This window comes from Manduca sexta, chromosome 20, assembly GCF_014839805.1.
Source record: "Manduca sexta isolate Smith_Timp_Sample1 chromosome 20, JHU_Msex_v1.0, whole genome shotgun sequence".
Lineage (NCBI taxonomy): Eukaryota > Metazoa > Arthropoda > Insecta > Lepidoptera > Sphingidae > Manduca > Manduca sexta.
The window spans coordinates 13,417,118-13,434,019 of record NC_051134.1 but is presented as its reverse complement, the minus strand read 5'-3'; the positions used below and the strand labels follow the sequence as shown (position 1 = coordinate 13,434,019).

At 34.1% G+C, this 16,902-nt stretch overlaps 3 protein-coding genes across 5 annotated transcripts in view; 1 reads left to right on the top strand and 2 right to left on the bottom strand.

Annotated features, from left to right (window-relative positions):
• The window catches only part of LOC115456418, a 344,631-nt gene that overhangs the window by 105,031 nt on the left and 222,698 nt on the right, over nt 1-16,902 (bottom strand). The window lies entirely within an intron of this gene.
• LOC119189879 (uncharacterized protein C15orf61 homolog) lies at nt 2,002-4,373 on the top strand. 2 transcript variants are annotated; one of them, XM_037440595.1, is made up of 3 exons: nt 2,002-2,387; nt 3,088-3,266; nt 3,952-4,373. In XM_037440595.1, the coding sequence occupies exons 2-3, from the start codon at nt 3,113-3,115 to the stop codon at nt 4,077-4,079; spliced, it is 282 nt and encodes a 93-aa protein (XP_037296492.1). In that variant the 5' UTR covers nt 2,002-2,387; nt 3,088-3,112; the 3' UTR covers nt 4,080-4,373. The 2 variants fall into 2 exon arrangements, with proteins under 2 accessions (XP_037296492.1, XP_037296491.1); XM_037440594.1 differs by having other exon boundaries at nt 3,083-3,266.
• Nucleotides 4,356-16,902, bottom strand: part of LOC115446890 (odorant receptor 4) — a 29,470-nt gene continuing 16,923 nt past the window's right edge. The window contains exons 7-9 of the mRNA XM_037440587.1: nt 13,302-13,463; nt 6,039-6,115; nt 4,356-4,422 (exon numbers count right to left, since the gene is read on the bottom strand). Of these exons, the coding sequence (XP_037296484.1) occupies nt 6,065-6,115; nt 13,302-13,463 (213 nt within the window). The 3' untranslated portion in view covers nt 4,356-4,422; nt 6,039-6,064. The remainder of the gene's footprint in view (nt 4,423-6,038; nt 6,116-13,301; nt 13,464-16,902) is intronic.

The following is a 16,902-nucleotide window of genomic DNA, read 5'->3' as shown; positions in this document are numbered from 1 at the left end:
TTTAAATAATTATCTAATGTGTGACAATGCCTTAAATAAAATAGGTTTAAAATGAATTAATTAATACATTAGTTTCAAAATGTAACAAATTGAAATATTATGAAGTGAAATTTCTTGAGAATCGTTGTGATTTGAAACTCGATGAATCGTAAATACGTCACGATAAGAAACAAACGCATTAATGTATAGGATTAAGTCGACGAGAGTCTCCTCTTTATGCGATGCTTCGTAGCATCCCTCATCTCGTTTACTATTTTTAACATTCAATAAATTTTTCAAGTTGTTATACTTTGGAAGCAGTTTATTGTTATAGTTGCTGGATTTGTTTTATATTTACAATATGTGGTAAATAAGTAAAAATACTTATTTTACTCAATAATTCGTAGTAAAGTAGTAAGTAAATGTTCTTATCAATATTTTTTTTATAAGATGTATTGTTGGAAGATTCAAATACATATTTTATGAAATACCTACATTATACATTGTTTTATTTAAAGGAATATGAATGCAAGCCTGATAGCCTTTTTTTATACGTTAATAACACTTTATGAAGTCTTAGGCGTTAATTGAAAAGTCGTGCGTATCGTGAGAACATCGACTGCTGCTACAATTGGCCCCCTGGAAGTGTTCTATTATAATTAAATTTAATGTTTACGAATAATAAATGAGAACTCCTGGTGTATAATGCAACTAAATCTCACACTTACTACTACGCTCTCTACAATCGGTGCAAAAACAACTATGATATCACGGTGTATAATTAAAAAAATATTAGGTACATTCATTACCCATCTCCCGCAGCTCCAGCAGCTCGCATCAATACGGCCAGAGCGTCGCCATGATAGTCGAATAAAATGCATTTATTAGTTAAAAAATAAGTTAAATAGTGCATACTTATTACTTACTAGCCTATGAAATGAAACATTTTTTTCATTCACAGTTGCAGTATAATTTGTAGTACATCGTCTAAAAACACAGGAAGGCATTTTATTTACAAAAATACAAAAAGTTAGTAAGCCGACTAGCCGCGACACTGGTTGGACCTCGACTAAGTGAATGTCGGGCAATTACCTTGCTTTCGTCTTGCCAGTATACATAGAGCTCGAACAACTCGGACAATGTAATAAAAACATCTTAGACATAGAACAATATAGCAGTTACAGTGATGAGTGAGAACCCCTGACAAACATCAAATTAGATGACTTAAGTATATAAATTCAAAAAGGGCTCAAACGTTGAACGCCTTGTGGCAGATGTAACGATATGAGGGTCGTCGGCGGGCAGCAGGGGGCTGTCCGCCCTAGTGCATTTTTGTGCGTCTTTTGCACATTTTTCGGTTGAACGGGATGGGCGGTAGTGTTTAGTTGGCCTCACGTTGCCGTAGACACCGAGGACGTCCTTCGGTGCGCGGGGGCTACTGAGCCCCCCACCCCCCAAGCAGACGGGCCGCAAAGCGGCACCGCGCAGGGGCGCCTGTGGACGAAGACTTAGACACTTCCGTCAGAGGAACTCCGCAGCCGTCCCTAATGCGCCGAAGAGTGCCACCGCAGAGTTTTAGAGGTAGGCCGTGCGTAGGTTAGTTGTACATAGGGTTAGGGACTCAGCCCGGTGGTCGCCCGAGAGTCGTCATCAAATTTGGGCGGCTCAACGCCGGGTCGTAAGGCACGGTTACCCCGGCATAACCGCTCAGTCGCCTCCTACGAAGGCTGCGCAGTAATAATAAGGAACTTTCTCCGTAAAACAAAAGAAAAAGATCTAACGACCCCGGGGCAAGGAACGTAAGCCACATTTAAGAATTAAGAATATGAGTCTGGAAATATAATTGATAGGTATTCAACATTAAATCAGTTGGTACTATGTGGTTCTATAATATGATTATTTTGTGGGAAGTGAAGATATTAATGGAACAAATAAATAACATTTTTGTATCGATATCTAAATCTATCTTAGACATTTTTTATCTGTATTATTTTATTTGACAACATTGACAATTAGGTAAATTGACACTTGACAGACGTTTACCAAAATGTATTTTGGTTTGTCTTGAGTTTTCTTTATATCATAACTATTGAAATTTTCTTTGCTTGAAGTTGAAGAATCCTCGCATTGTGCTCTTTGATCTCAAGGGAAATGATTTCGATATCTAATATAAAGCTCTTTTGGTGAAGACTTTAAGTCCTCATCAAAAATATAACATTATTACAAAAAGCTAAGAATATCGCAGTGTTTAATAACTAATTATGTGTCTCAAGTTTAGACTTTGTAATAAAATGAAAATACTTACATTACGTATTGCATTTTACTCCACGAAACCGACATCGTCTGAAGTTTTAACTTCATATTTAAAGCAATGTAATGAACCTCCATGGACTTCTTATTTCGTAAAGGTTGTATTGCATTTGTTTTCTTAAATTTAAATATAGAATAAACTCAACGTCTTTTATATCCATACCTACTAACAAAGAGAATCCTACTAAAGAATCATTTACCAATACTTCCATGATGGTACAGTCCGATACATACTTCCTTGCGGCTCTCAACATTATATGTTCCGAAGTGCACAATATTAGGTGTTAGATGCACACATTCCTATTTAAATACAGCCAAATCCAATAGTTAAATAATTGTTTTGTTATTGTTAAAAATTATCCTTGCAAATCATGGATTTACAAGACAAGTTGTAGGCTAAATTATTTATTTGCATTAAGTATAATTTACTTTCTATTAAATAAAGATATAATCTTAATAAAACCATATTATAAATGAGTGTTGTCCAACAAAACCTTTCTAAATTCAATAACAAAATAATAGTATTTAATATTTATGTGAATTCTAGACATAATAATTATAGAAATATAATTTGACTGTACATGTGTTGTATTGCACTTGGAGCTAACTACAGCCTCCGAGAAAGAAGAATTGAACTGTACCTAATTTTCTTGTGTTGTTGGCTACTAAAATCTACATAATTAATACTTAAAACAATAATATAGTTTCTTTTTTATATTAACAAAAATAAAAATTATTGTTTCTTTTTCATAAATATTATGAAATGTGATCAAAAGTTATTTGCCATTTACAGTACAGAAGTGTGAAGGATGATCAGTTTGGCATGTCCAATTTCAATTGGAAAGTGGGAAAATCAAATTATCAAATATTGAGGACAGGCTGTTTTCCTTACATTAAATATCACTGTTCTAAGAGGATCCAAGAGGACTTGGACACATCAGATAAGTTTATGAGATACATCAAAATTATTAATCTAGGTTTGTCAATAGATTTTTAACATTGACATGTATATTGTATATGTACCAAGTATGTATGATGTTCCTGGTCCAAATTCTAGGTTGGACAAAATTAAATTGGGTTTTTCCAGCGTAGGGGCCATTCAAGTATTATGTAATGCAATTTTTGAAGATTTTTGAGCCCTCACCCACCCATGTAACGCGCCGTAACGTTTTCCTGTACGCCCCCTCCCCCCCTCAAACAGTTATGTAACTCTAAAGTGTAGTTTTTTATTGTAACATTCACAATTATGTTACGCAAAATACCAGGAAGTCGCTAAAATACCTTAGTTATGATTTTAAAATAAAAAAGAAACAATGTTATATAAGGCGTTGTACTAAGCCCTTCTCCCGACCCTGTAATACATCGTAACGGTTTACAAGACCCTCCTCCCCTCCAAATTGTGTTACATAATACTTGTATGGCCCCGTAGTATAAGCTGGGAGTCTGGAAATTTTGCCTATTATGGTGATGCCCGTCATATCATGGGATGTAGCACATTTAGCGAAAATGGCTTCCCTGATCACACCTCTGCATATCCCTTCAGGGTTAAAGGTGTGATGTGTGTTTCTTGTGTATTCAAATGTTTATAAAGTAAGAATGAACAGACTATGTGTCCACATTACCCTGATGTTTAAGGTTCTTTTTAAAGTCTTTATGTTTCAGGTATTCCATGTTTATTATATGGTCTGGCTGCCACACAACTAATAAGGCATCAAGAAATAGTCTATACATCTAAGGGTCCTGTTACAATATACTTTCTGTTGCCTGAACATAAGGGGTCTTTGCATTGATACACAAGTCAAAGAATGTAAATACTAGAAACAAGATCCTTATGATTTAGAGTATAGACATAAGTTATATGTATATAATCCAATGTTAGATTTTTAAATGGGCAAATAAATTTTATCAGACAAAGCAAAATCAGATTTAACAAACTACAAAAGTGATGGGTTAAATAAATAATGTAGACAATGTAGTATGTAGTAAGTTTATTTATTAAGATTTATAAATAAAAGAAAGTGCCCACTTATTTGTTTCATAAATTATTTGATAAGTTAAGTGACAATAAACGAAATTGTTTCTAATTTATTCTTCTTGTTCATAGACAAAATCATAGTGCATAAAACCATAAACCCTCAGAACAAGAACAAGCATAGAAGGAATCTAAATTACCCTCATATACTTATCCTATTTTTTCAAATAGGCCAAAACCGTTGAAAAGAGCGAGACAAATATTATGTTGCTAAGGTCGGCTTGCGTACACTTTAAAATAATCAAATGGTGACCTTTGGTCCTCTTTATGATGCCGAATTAAAAAGCAAATAAAATGTCAAATGTTCCAACTTGTCAATCTCAAAACAATGTCACAAACGCGCCCACACAATTTAGTTACGTTATACTTCAGCGCGTGCTTTTCAAAAGTGGCTTCATGTTGTGTAATATTTTTGTTGTTAATTTTAATAAATACACAGTGCTGTTTAAGTAAAATATAGCCCTAGGAACAAGCAATGGCCTGCGTTATTGTGGGGTGTAAATCTCATTCTTCTCGTAAAGAAAATGAAACTGAAATCATCAGCTTCCATCGGTGAGTAAACAAAAAACCTAATATATTTGCTTAAACCCTGTACATAAGTGCAAAAAGTGTTATTAATTATACTTTATTATGTTGTAGTCATATTATAATCTGCTGTTGGCCATTCGATCCAGTCATTCTTAAGTATTTTTCATTTTTACCAATTTACGTAGTCGTGTTCAATAGTGTTGTGCTGCATATTCTGTCGATAACATAGATGTTAGTATATTGTAGTTTACTATTTTGCATAAATTGCCTTTTAATTTCAATATACGGTGGTGTAGTGGTAAAAGCCACTTGGAAACCGTGCGCGAAGGCTGGGGTCGAGGAAACTATCTGATTTTCATAGTGTGTTTCATACAATGTGTTTCATTGCAGATTCCCCACAGATGATGCTATGAGGCAAAATGGATCGTTGCCATAGCTCGTCCCAATTGGCATTGGAAAAACAGCACCGTGTTTGCTCTAAGCACTTCGACAAAGTTTTATTAACATTGAAATAAGTTATCAAACATATGTGACATGAATGATACCGCTGTGTTTTAATTTTACTGACCCATTTTAGTAGCTTCTGTCAAATCACTCCTCTTGGGTATCTTTTAATCCCTAAGAAAGTCAGAAAAGAACAGAAGGCGTACTGGCTTTCTCCTAGACGAAATTCCGGACGATTTCTTGTTTGTTACTTACAGCGGTTTCCATTCCTTCAGAAATTTCTAACATTTTCTTAATTTAATAATCTAAATGCTAAACCATTTTTATGTGAATGATGTTTTGGAAGGCATGGAAACTGCTGTAAATAGCAAATGAAAATTGGACAAAATTTAGCTCGAAGAAAGCCGGTAGTTCTATAGTTTATTGTAATTTAACAGCTTAACGAGTGTTTTTATATACCCAGACTTCTTTTGGTACTTGAATACCAAATCAGGGTTTTGATATCTTTTTTTTAAGCCTTTAAGTATCTAAAATAGCAATTTGCAACAGTTTGTAGTTGACTGACCGAAAAGTGTTAATTTTAGCAGGTCTGTGAATTTACCATAGCCGATAGACAAAGCATCTATCGATATCGATAAGATGTCAGAAGGGTTCGCAACACAATTAAATTTCTTGCTGTCTAAGACAGAGTACACTCAAATGTCATAGTGTTACTTCTATGCTTGTCATTGTTCTGAGCATAAACCATTGTGGATATAATTACAACATTGTTTAATTACTGTTCCTCAGCATGTTGAAATAAGAATAAGCAGCACTCATTATCTGAAATCAGAAGAAATGTAGGTCATAGAAGACTAAGAAAATATTGTATTATTTCCTGGAAGAGACTACACCCGTATTCTAAGACGTTTCCTCGAAAATTCCTTAACCTTATCACGATCGAGCTTACCTTGGGAATTAATTCAAGGAATCCTCGAAAATTGTATTCTTAGTTTAAGTTTGAGCTATTATTGAGAATCCTACAGTGAGGTTGTTAGTGCCTGTACCACTTCTACCCAAATAATTGGCAATATAGTGTTCACGATAGTGTCTTTCTTCAAACGATAGCCTCTTTGGAATTCTATGTCATAAAATCCTATCAGGTTTTGTGCATTTGTTAAATAACGCCGTTCAGGATATTCATATGGAGAATCGAACAAGTAGCTATTGCAGGAACTGTTGGAAATCTATTTTTAACACACTTGTAATAATATCAGAATAAAGTAATCAGATTCTAACACTTTACAAAGCTAATAACTTTCCTCGAGTCTTCCTTAAGGTAAGTCGTGAGATACCTGGAATTTGATAGTTTTGAGTGATGTTGAGTGGAAAAGATGTTTTTTAACGAAGAATACAGATTACTTCTAGAGAGGTTGAGTCGAGGTATGGTCTAACTTTTAATGTGCAGCATAATAATATTTTATGTCGCTATGTAAGTAGGTACATAAATATTATTTCTAAAAGCTTGATAGTGGTACATACAATACATACATTACACCATATCCTTACTTAAGTAATGTAAAAATATTAAACCATAAAGTTAAGTAAGTACTTATAGATATTGCCAATTTATTAAGTATCAGGTTTGAAGTTAATTGACGTTTTTTACATGTCCTATCAATCTATATATATAAAAATCAATTGCTGTTCGTTAGTCTCGCTAAAACTCGAGAACGGCTGAACCGATTTGGCTAATTTTGGTTTTGAATTATTTGTGGAAGTCCAGGGATGGATTAAACGGTGACGAACATAAATAATAAATAACGGAAAAATACTAAAAACGACAATATAAGTTTTCAATACAAAATGTTCCTACCTGTGAAACATTTCATGTCTTTTTCTCTTTTAGAAATAAAGAACTGTAACATATATATAGATGTATTCAGAAATAAGTCTGTTTCATAGTTGTAATATGAGGTCCGATTTCTTTGGTTTATTTTGTTCAAATACAAAACATTTCAGAAATAAATAAAGTGTAAAAGTGTCAGTGGGTTCTTAAAAATAGAAAATAAATAAATAAATTTCAAGACTATTATTAAAATCTATCATCAATTTGTCAGTGCGTGAGAACTTTATTTATTGTTATTGTCGCAAAATGCCACGGAGAAGATGACTTTGATCGTCGAAGTTAATCAAATGTGCGACAAGCTACCGCACGCGTAAACCGTACTCTCGACTAGCGAGAGACAGATAATGATAACGTACGTATTGTATGGCAAAATTGCGTTCCACGATGAATAATAATAATAAATGTATGTAGGTGATACGAAGTTCACCGGGTCATCTAGTATTTAATATATATGTAAACGACATAAAAAAATGTTTTAAGTAAGGTCAGGTGGGGCAAGTGCGCCGACGGGGTAAGTGCACCTGCCCTAAAAAAATCGAAAACTATTGATGTTATACAATTACCGCAATCTTCTATCTATGCTACTAACTGAAATATAGTTCCACTAAAAACCATAAATGGCTCTGTTCATTTTAATACGATTTATTCGCCATTTTATTTTAAGTGTCATTTAGACCTGTAAACAGAGATGACCCCGTGAAAGATAACATCAAATATTTTTAGATATTTAACATATTTCTGTAAACCAGTAAGGTGAGTACATAGTTTAAACCTTTTATTTTAACTTCCTGCCTGAATTTTATTTATATCTACTAAAATAAAGGATTTTTTAGCAATGCGAAAAAATGTACCTGAAAATTGTCGAGTAGGGCAAGTGCGCCACAGTTACTAGTCGTATGGCGCACTTGCCCCTGAACCATATATTACCAACCTTTTTTGAAAATATGTTTTACTAATATGAATTTGAGCCGACTTAAATAAAAGGGCGTATTAGTTAATTCGTTTTTACAAAAGAAAAAATTAAATACCTTGGTCTAGAGCAACTTTACGTGACGAGGTTGCAACTGTTCGATCAGACACGTTATCTGGGTATAATGCAGCTAAAACATATTAAATGTCATAAGGCCAAATTCTAAGTAATTGAGTTATAAGGCATTCAAAATTGTTAATTCCTACATTTTTGTATGTTTTTTTTTTTAGTTTTTAGAAATAAAATGGATTTTGTATTAGGGCTACCATTTTTTTATTCCAACATATCCACACACAAAACTCTAATATTAATACCTAAATATAGCAAAAAAAAAATCTAAAATGTTTTGAACCCCTGATTTACAAATATATGGCGCACTTACCCCGAATTTGTTTTGACAGCCATAGTTTATTATAATATTGAGTGATTAAAAATTATCCAAGAGCAATGGGGGTAAAAATTACTTCTCTATGGACTAAAATCAGTGTTTTCTTTATAATGTTTCATATTGGCGTTTTTTTTTACACAGGCGCACTTACCCCATTTCCAGAGGCAAGTGCGCCTACTACCATTTTTTTTTACTTTGAGCAAAATATTGTTAATTTATGGTCCGATTTCCTTGAATGGCTATAAGTTCTTATCACAAAATACCAAATATTCTTAAATAAATAAAATTACATTCTTAAGTCAGCACAAAAAGAAATTATTTTACATTGAATCCAGCTATGAAAATTTTATGGCGCACTTCCCCCGACTGACCTTATTTCTTCGAATTTTTTAATGTATGCTGATGATGTAAAAATATATAAAGCTTGTAAAACTATACAAGACTGCTTACTTCTTCAAGAAGATCTCAATTTATTAAACAATTACTGCCGTGACAACAAACTTTTTCTTAGTCTTCCCAAATGTTATTCCATATCCTTTACTAAAAATAAAAAAAAAAATCATTTCCGCTACTCCTTAAATGGTATACTCTTAAATAAAGTAGACTCTGTTCGTGATTTAGGAATTACGCTGGACTCCTCTTTGCACTTTGATAAACACATTGAAATTATTGTAAGTAATGCTTTTAAGACGTTTGGTTTTGTTATGCGATCCTCGCGTGATTTCGTTCGTCCCTCTACTTTTCTATTGCTGTATAAAACGTTAATAAGATCACAACTAGAATATGCTGTACCGATCTGGAATCCTATCTACGACAAGTATAATGATAGATTAGAAATAGTCCAGAAAAAAATTATGCGCGCTATTAATTATAAATGCTTTCGATCAAATGTCCCGTTTGAGCAGCTATTAAATCAACACAAGATGCTTACTCTACAATCCAGACGTTTGCTTATTACTGCAATGATGCTACATGGTATATGCAATAATAGATTTGACTGTATAGATTTAACAAATAAGTTATGTTATATAGTACCCAGGACTGTTATGCGACGGGAGGTGCGCGTGCCGAGGCTGTTCCACATGTACGCATGCAGGACCAATGCCGGGGTTCGTGCGCCTACCCGTCGAATCGTTGAAATTTATAATACGCATTTCCACAGCAGTGGCGAAGGGTGAAAATTTTCAAAAGCTAACCCGAGGAAATATTTTTTTCTACAGTTAACATGTAATACGATGTTCACAATAAATTAAAATCAATAAAATATTATAATCTATACTTCTATACTATTATATAAAGCTGAAGAGTTTGTTTGTTTGTTTGAACGCGCTAATCTCAGGAACTACCAGTCCAAATTGAAAAATTCTTTTTGCGTTGGATAGCCCTTTGTTCGTGGAGTGCTATAGGCTATATATCATCACGCTATACCCAATAGGAGCGGAGCAGTAATGGCTAATCTCAAGAACTACCGGTCCAAACAGAAAAATTCTTTTTGCGTTGGATAGCCCTTTGTTCGTGGAGTACTATAGGCTATATATCATCACGCTATACCCAATAGGAGCGGAGCAGTAATGGCTAATCTCAGGAACTACCGGTCCAAACTGAAAAATTCTTTTTGCGTTGGATAGCCCTTTGTTCGTGGAGTGCTATAGGCTATATATCATCACGCTATACCCAATAGGAGCGGAGCAGTAATGGCTAATCTCAGGAACTACCGGTCCAAACTGAAAAATTCTTTTTGCGTTGGATAGCCCTTTGTTCGTGGAGTGCTATAGGCTATATATCATCACGCTATACCCAATAGGAGCGGAGCAGTAATGGCTAATCTCAGGAACTACCGGTCCAAACTGAAAAATATTTTTGCGTTGGATAGCTCTTTGTTCGTGGAGTGCTATAGGCTATATATCATCACGCTATACCCAATAGGAGCAGAGCAGTAATGGCTAATCTCAGGAACTACCGGTTCAAACTGAAAAAATATTTTTGTGTTGGATAGTTCTTTGTTCGTGAAGTACTATGGGCTATATATCATCACGCTATGACCAATAGGAGCGGAGCAGTAATGGCTAATCTCAGGAACTATCAGATCGAACTGAAAAAAATATTTTTGTGTTGGATAGCACTCTGTTCTTGAAATGCTATAGGGTATATATCATCAAGCTATGACCAATGGGAGCGAAGCAGTAATGAAACATGTTACAAAAACGGAGAAAATTTATTAGTTTTGAGGGCTTCCGTTGCGTGCGCTGCGTAAACAGTTAAAGTTATGCAACAATGATGTATGACGGGATTGTTCCTCTTAAAAGTTCTACAAAAATATATTATAAAAACAAAGTCCCCCGCTGCATCCGACTGCCTGAACGTGTTAAACTCAAAAACTACCCAACATATTAAGATGAAATTTGTTATGGAGATAGTTTGAGACCCTGGGAAGAACATAGGCTCCCGGGAAAATATATAGCGTGACTTTTATAACGGAATACTTTAGCCCGAAAAACTTTCTAACGCGGGCGGAGCCACGGGCAAAAGCTAGTACATAATAATTTCCTTCTAACATAAACATTATTTCTAAACTCTAAATTTAACAAATAATCACATATTTTGAACATAGGTACTTATCTAAAAGAGCCCAACAAAAATTAATAACCCACACTATACACAAACACTAATATTATACATTCTAAATTATTAAAAAATTTCGCGCCAATGGCCCAACATTAAGCCGCAAATTCCCGGGTTACCCTGAAGTACACATATACGCACGCACACATGTATTTTTACGTCACTTCCAAAAGATTAGACAAAGACAGCGCGCTGCGTGTGAACGAGACAACAATATTGCGAGGGAAGCTATGCGCGGCCGGGTTCACTTCGAACACTATAATGGCGGCTGTACACTCTCGTCGAGGGACGACGAGCCTAGGCGAGCGCGAGAGTGTACAGGGTACACTCGTTCTGTCTCGCGATGCCTCGCAGTCACTCGTGGGCTCTCCATTCGGTGTCGGTTTTTTGAGCGCGAGTCAAAGGGTCTCGCTTCCCCCCGCGAGGCGGCGCAAGTGCATCACTGTATACTCTCGCGTCATTCAGTTAATTCAGGCTTTCCTATTGATGAATTAAAAAAAAAGAAGCTTTCGCTTATGGCAACGTTCAGAGGGCACATACAGGACATCAATACGTCTTTGAAATCTGGTGCAGGGTGTGATGAAGTTCACAAACCAACTTGGTTTGCTTTCGAATTAATGAATTCGTTTTTGGGACATTTATACAAATGTAAAGGAACAGTAAACACTGTAAACCAAGTAACAGCTGCCGTAACCTGTAACGCGTCCATTTTCTCGGTGGTCGCAAAGCGTACTGAATAAACGAGAGTGTACAAGGTCACGTTCGTCCCTCCACCTTTCGCGCGAGAGCTCTCGACGAGACATCGCGAAAGCACTCGCATGAGAGTGTACAGCCGCCATAATCTATATATATAAAAATCAATTGCTGTTCGTTAGTCTCGCTAAAACTCGAGAACGGCTGAACCGATTTGGCTAATTTTGGTTTTGAATTATTTGTGGAAGTCCAGGGATGGATTAAACGGTGACGAACATAAATAATAAATAACGGAAAAATACTAAAAACGACAATATAAGTTTTCAATACAAAATGTTCCTACCTGTGAAACATTTCATGTCTTTTTCTCTTTTAGAAATAAAGAACTGTAACATATATATATAGGTGTATTCAGAAATAAGTCTGTTTCATAGTTGTAATATGAGGTCCGATTTCTTTGGTTTATTTTGTTCAAATACAAAACATTTCAGAAATAAATAAAGTGTAAAAGTGTTAGTTGGTTCTCAAAAATAGAAAATAAATAAAGAAATTTCAAGACTATAATTAAAATCTATCATCAATTGTTCAGTGCGCGAGAACTTTATTTATTGTTATTGTCGCAAAATGCCACGGAGATGACTTAGATCGTCGAAGTCAATCAAATGTGCGACGAGCTACCTCACGTGCAAGCCGTACTGGGGCCTTATTCTCTATCCCGCACGTTATTTTAACAGTGCGTAACAAGCACGTAACACAACGCATCATGTTAAGGACTATAGAAATTTGGCTTACAGAATACCATTCCACGCACATTTCTCGAAGATAACATGACACGGCCGCGTTACGCATTTATATCATACAGAATAAGGGCCCTGTTGACTAGCGAGAGACAGATAATGATAACGTACGTATTGGTATGGCAAAATTGCGTTCCACGATGAATTATAATAATAAATGTATGTAGGTGATACGAAGTTCACCGGGTCATCTATGAATAATAAAAAAGGCATCTTTTTGAAAATATTAAACTACGAAAATATTCCTTATTAAATTGTGTTTTTAATAAAGTTGGTTGCCAATTAAAACGATGAGTACTTTAGGAGGAAAAGAAAGATGTACCGAATCAACAAATTTAGTGGCATTTTATGAAATTAATGGAAAATTTAATCCACACTATAAAAATTTAAACAATCTAAGTAAAGATATTATGTAAATATAATTTTTAATTTGTTTTCTATTGTATACGTTTACTGGACTAGCGATTACCTAAGAAACCTCTATACTTATTTTTATTGTGTAGTAATACTCTGAAAACAATGTTACAATCGTCACACCGCCTGTGAGTATAAGAATACTAGTGAGTTTGAGTATCTTCAACCAGATCAGAAAGATTAAGAAAAGCATTATTAGGTAGGTACCTACAGATTACTTTGTGCTACTTACTCACCGAAGAAAACGTTTCTAGCTCCAGAGTCGATATGCCGCTGACTTTAATAAGGAGGGGCACTTGGGTGCGTTGAATTATTATTAAAAGATCTAAGCGTATCATTGTTCCCAAGGAGTTTTTATGCCAGCCGCAATTCCAACAGGCTTCTCTGACTGTAAATACCTGCAAATAATCATACATCATCGATATATGACTAAGGCTCACAAAAAATGTACCATCACACACAGGAATTGTAACACACGCTAACACGTAGAAAATAGGCAACACACTGGAAATATTGTTAAGATTAGTTCACATCAAAAAAGAGTACTTTATTTTAAATAAAATACTATAGGCACCAATTTGTTTATTTAACTCAAGAAAAATATTATTACATCCTAATCAATAAATAATTATTATAATAATTTAGCCTTTCCCGATAGAGCTTTTGTCTTTCGGCAGGTGTTAGTGGCATCTAAAAAAAAGGAAATATTTAGATAATATTTTATTTTACAAAACATGGAACGACTAACTTCAATCGTCAAAGTTTTGACATGTGATCGCCATTATGATAATATTTCCAACGTAAACGAAGCTTTACACCTTTCACGTGTGTTACGTCACACAATTACGTAACACACGTGAATAACACAACCTAAAATACCCGTAGAATACTTAAATGCAATATAAATAAGTGATAAACTACATTATTTTACAATATACCCCTCTTATTTGTTTTTACACTTTATAGACTATTTTAGCTACTTATTGTGCAATATTGCTTGTTCACCAAAGAATTCCCGTTTCTACAAAAACTAAGTTGTTAGACAGGAAACTGACATATTTTGAAAGTAGTAAAGTTGTCATTATAAAAAAATTGCATCATATATTGCTACTACTTTAATAAAAAAAACTGCTTCGTCACAAATCATTTGTAACACACGTGAAATAAAATGGGAACATTTTGTTTTAAAGTCGTTATTTATTCAGCTTTTGCTTATTTTAATATATCTATAAAACTGATTATAGCTTTATTTACATGCCTTTAATATGTATACGAGACCTCACTATAAGTATATGATACAAGACGAAATAAAAAAATATATATTTGATTAGGGGTGGACGCATTTTATTTTGTATGAAACAAGAAGTAAGTTATTTTATTATACCAGATAATTTTCGGTTAAATTTAATAATATCAACCTAATAAATAGCTTAATATTGAAATATGAACAGTAGCCAACATAGGAATATTTATTTTTATTTTATCAACTTTCGAACTTACATTTTTCTTACGACGTAGTTTGGCTCATGAAAATTAAAGATGAGGTACATTTTATTTGAGCCTTAGCCATATATTACCCACTTAATGAGTAGGTAAGTACCTATACCTCGACACGCGGCTGTGAATCACCTAAGCCAAGAAAAACGAACTGGCGATGTAGCAGCCGTGTTTATATTTACATGAATTTAGAGCCACTTTTGTCACCTCAATAACTTAAAATCTAAGGCGCGTTGGGGTAAGATCGTAGGAGGTGTAACATCGTATAAATCAAATAACTTGCAATTGTGTTACTTATAATTTTTGTTTTTAGACAACACTACCTGAGACCCCATTTTGTTCTCTACGTTCCACTATTTCACATAAATGATTCCGTCAAGTAAATAATGTTTACGGTGCTAACAAACAGACTATCGGCATTTCGTCGTTCCCTGGCAGATTCGGATTAACCCCATGCAAGAATTTGCCTAATTTTTATTTAGTATTTACTGTTTTAAATTAATTTAGTAGTTGTATAGTATCAAAAAGGAAATAAATCTTGTGACTTGTTTATTCACATTTGTCGAAACACCTATACTCCCCGAGATCCGGTCTTTACGCATACAATTATTTGTCGTTAAAGAACGAATAAAAATCGTTCGATCTAGCACTTGTAAAATATTGCAAGTTTGTGTCAAAATTTACACACGAAAACGTCTGAATTCAGTAATTATGTAATCTTTTTTAGCTCAGGTGAATGATTAATTTTGTTTATTTGTTATTTATTTACATGTGTATGTACTATTTCTTCGAATATTTTTAAAAATATCTACAGTGTCAATCATGAGGGGTAAGATCGTATGCCTAGAACTATTAAAAAAACAAAGTTCGCTTCTAAAAATCTCTTACGCAATTTATAATTTTTTTTGAATGTTTATAAATGACTATCTAGATCAAAATATACTCTTTTTATGGATTTTAGCATCCCTTCAACATAAACGGTTTTAGAGAGTAGTCCGAACTATACCTGTGAAGGTCCTATCTTTCTCAAACATTTCTAAAAGTACGGTACTTTTTTAAAACCTTATAAACATTAACTGTTATATATATAAGGAATTGAAAAAATATATCCCATTTAGTATATTTAATAACATATAGCTAAGTTAATGATTCATTATGATAACTTCTATGGAATTCTTGTAAAAAAATAATTCGAGGAGACTGTTTAACACGTCGAAAAAGCGTCCGATTTAACCCCAACGCACCTTATAAACCTATAACTTAATCTAGAAATCTATAACCTTTATTAAAACTCCTTAGCATAACTAGAAACCCTGTTTACTTACTAATACAGCTCAAACAGTAATTGAGACATTATCATCATATTAGATTGGGCCTTATATTTTACATTTATATTTTTGATGGTACGTAAATAAAATAATACCTTGAATGAAGATGGATTAATAATGCTTGGTTTTAACCACAGTTTTTAAAACAACTTAAAAAGACATTGAAAATATGTCCTTGTTCAAACGAGGTTTAAAAATTTCCTTAAATTTCGAAACGGGGTTATTCCACCTATTAATACGAACAACTCTTACAATGGGACCAACTTCCAAATCGTGAAATAAAAAACCCGCTGGTCCATATATTATTTTGATTGAGTAGTTAAGTAAAATTTAGTTGATTATTAAGGTAGGGCATTAGTATTTTAAAGTACGGCATTTGTTATATATTATATTTATTATTAATACCCCCCCCCCCCCCTACCTACGGCCTTGGCGATGACCATCAAAGATCACCATTCATCATTATATAGGGAAAAGTTTTTTTTACGCGCAAACGTAATAATATGTAGATATGTGCGTTGAAAATACACATAGTGTGTGTGTATCGAAAACTGTAAAAAATGTAATGTATCCTAGCTAGATAAAGAACAATCTATATTACCTCTCTACGTTAGTAAGGAGATGATGCAGTAGAAATAACGTGCAAGTTAATCAAATAATTAGATGGCCCGATGAGGATCTGACCAATTTGGGTTACGACGACTTACCAATGACCAATCGACTTCGTATTCCAAGAATAATTAGAGTTTTTACTTCTTATGCTCTATTTCAATGGCTTAGTATAGTGGCGAATAAATATTAGTTTCATTACAGCACGGGCCAACAAATGAGCAAGTGTGTCACGGGATGTTGGAATAAAGTTTGTTTGGATCGTTCGGGCTTACGAAATCTCACTAATCACACGAAGTGCAAAAACAAAGTACACGTTTACACTTTATGCTAGTTTTCTGTGAAATAGTGGTACAAACCTGTTTTAGTTAATCATTAAAAAAGTTCTTTTCTAAGGTATGAA

Excerpts from the sequence above, each read along its gene's own strand:
- LOC119189879 (XM_037440594.1), top strand. The coding sequence starts at position 2,241 with ATGTGTCTCAAGTTTAGACTTTGTAATAAAATGAAAATACTTACATTA. Across the intron at positions 2,388-3,082 it reads GGACTTCTTATTTCGTAAAG|TACAGAAGTGTGAAGGATGA; the intron begins GTTGTATTGCAT and ends TGCCATTTACAG. Across the intron at positions 3,267-3,951 it reads CATCAAAATTATTAATCTAG|GTATTCCATGTTTATTATAT; the intron begins GTTTGTCAATAG and ends TTTATGTTTCAG.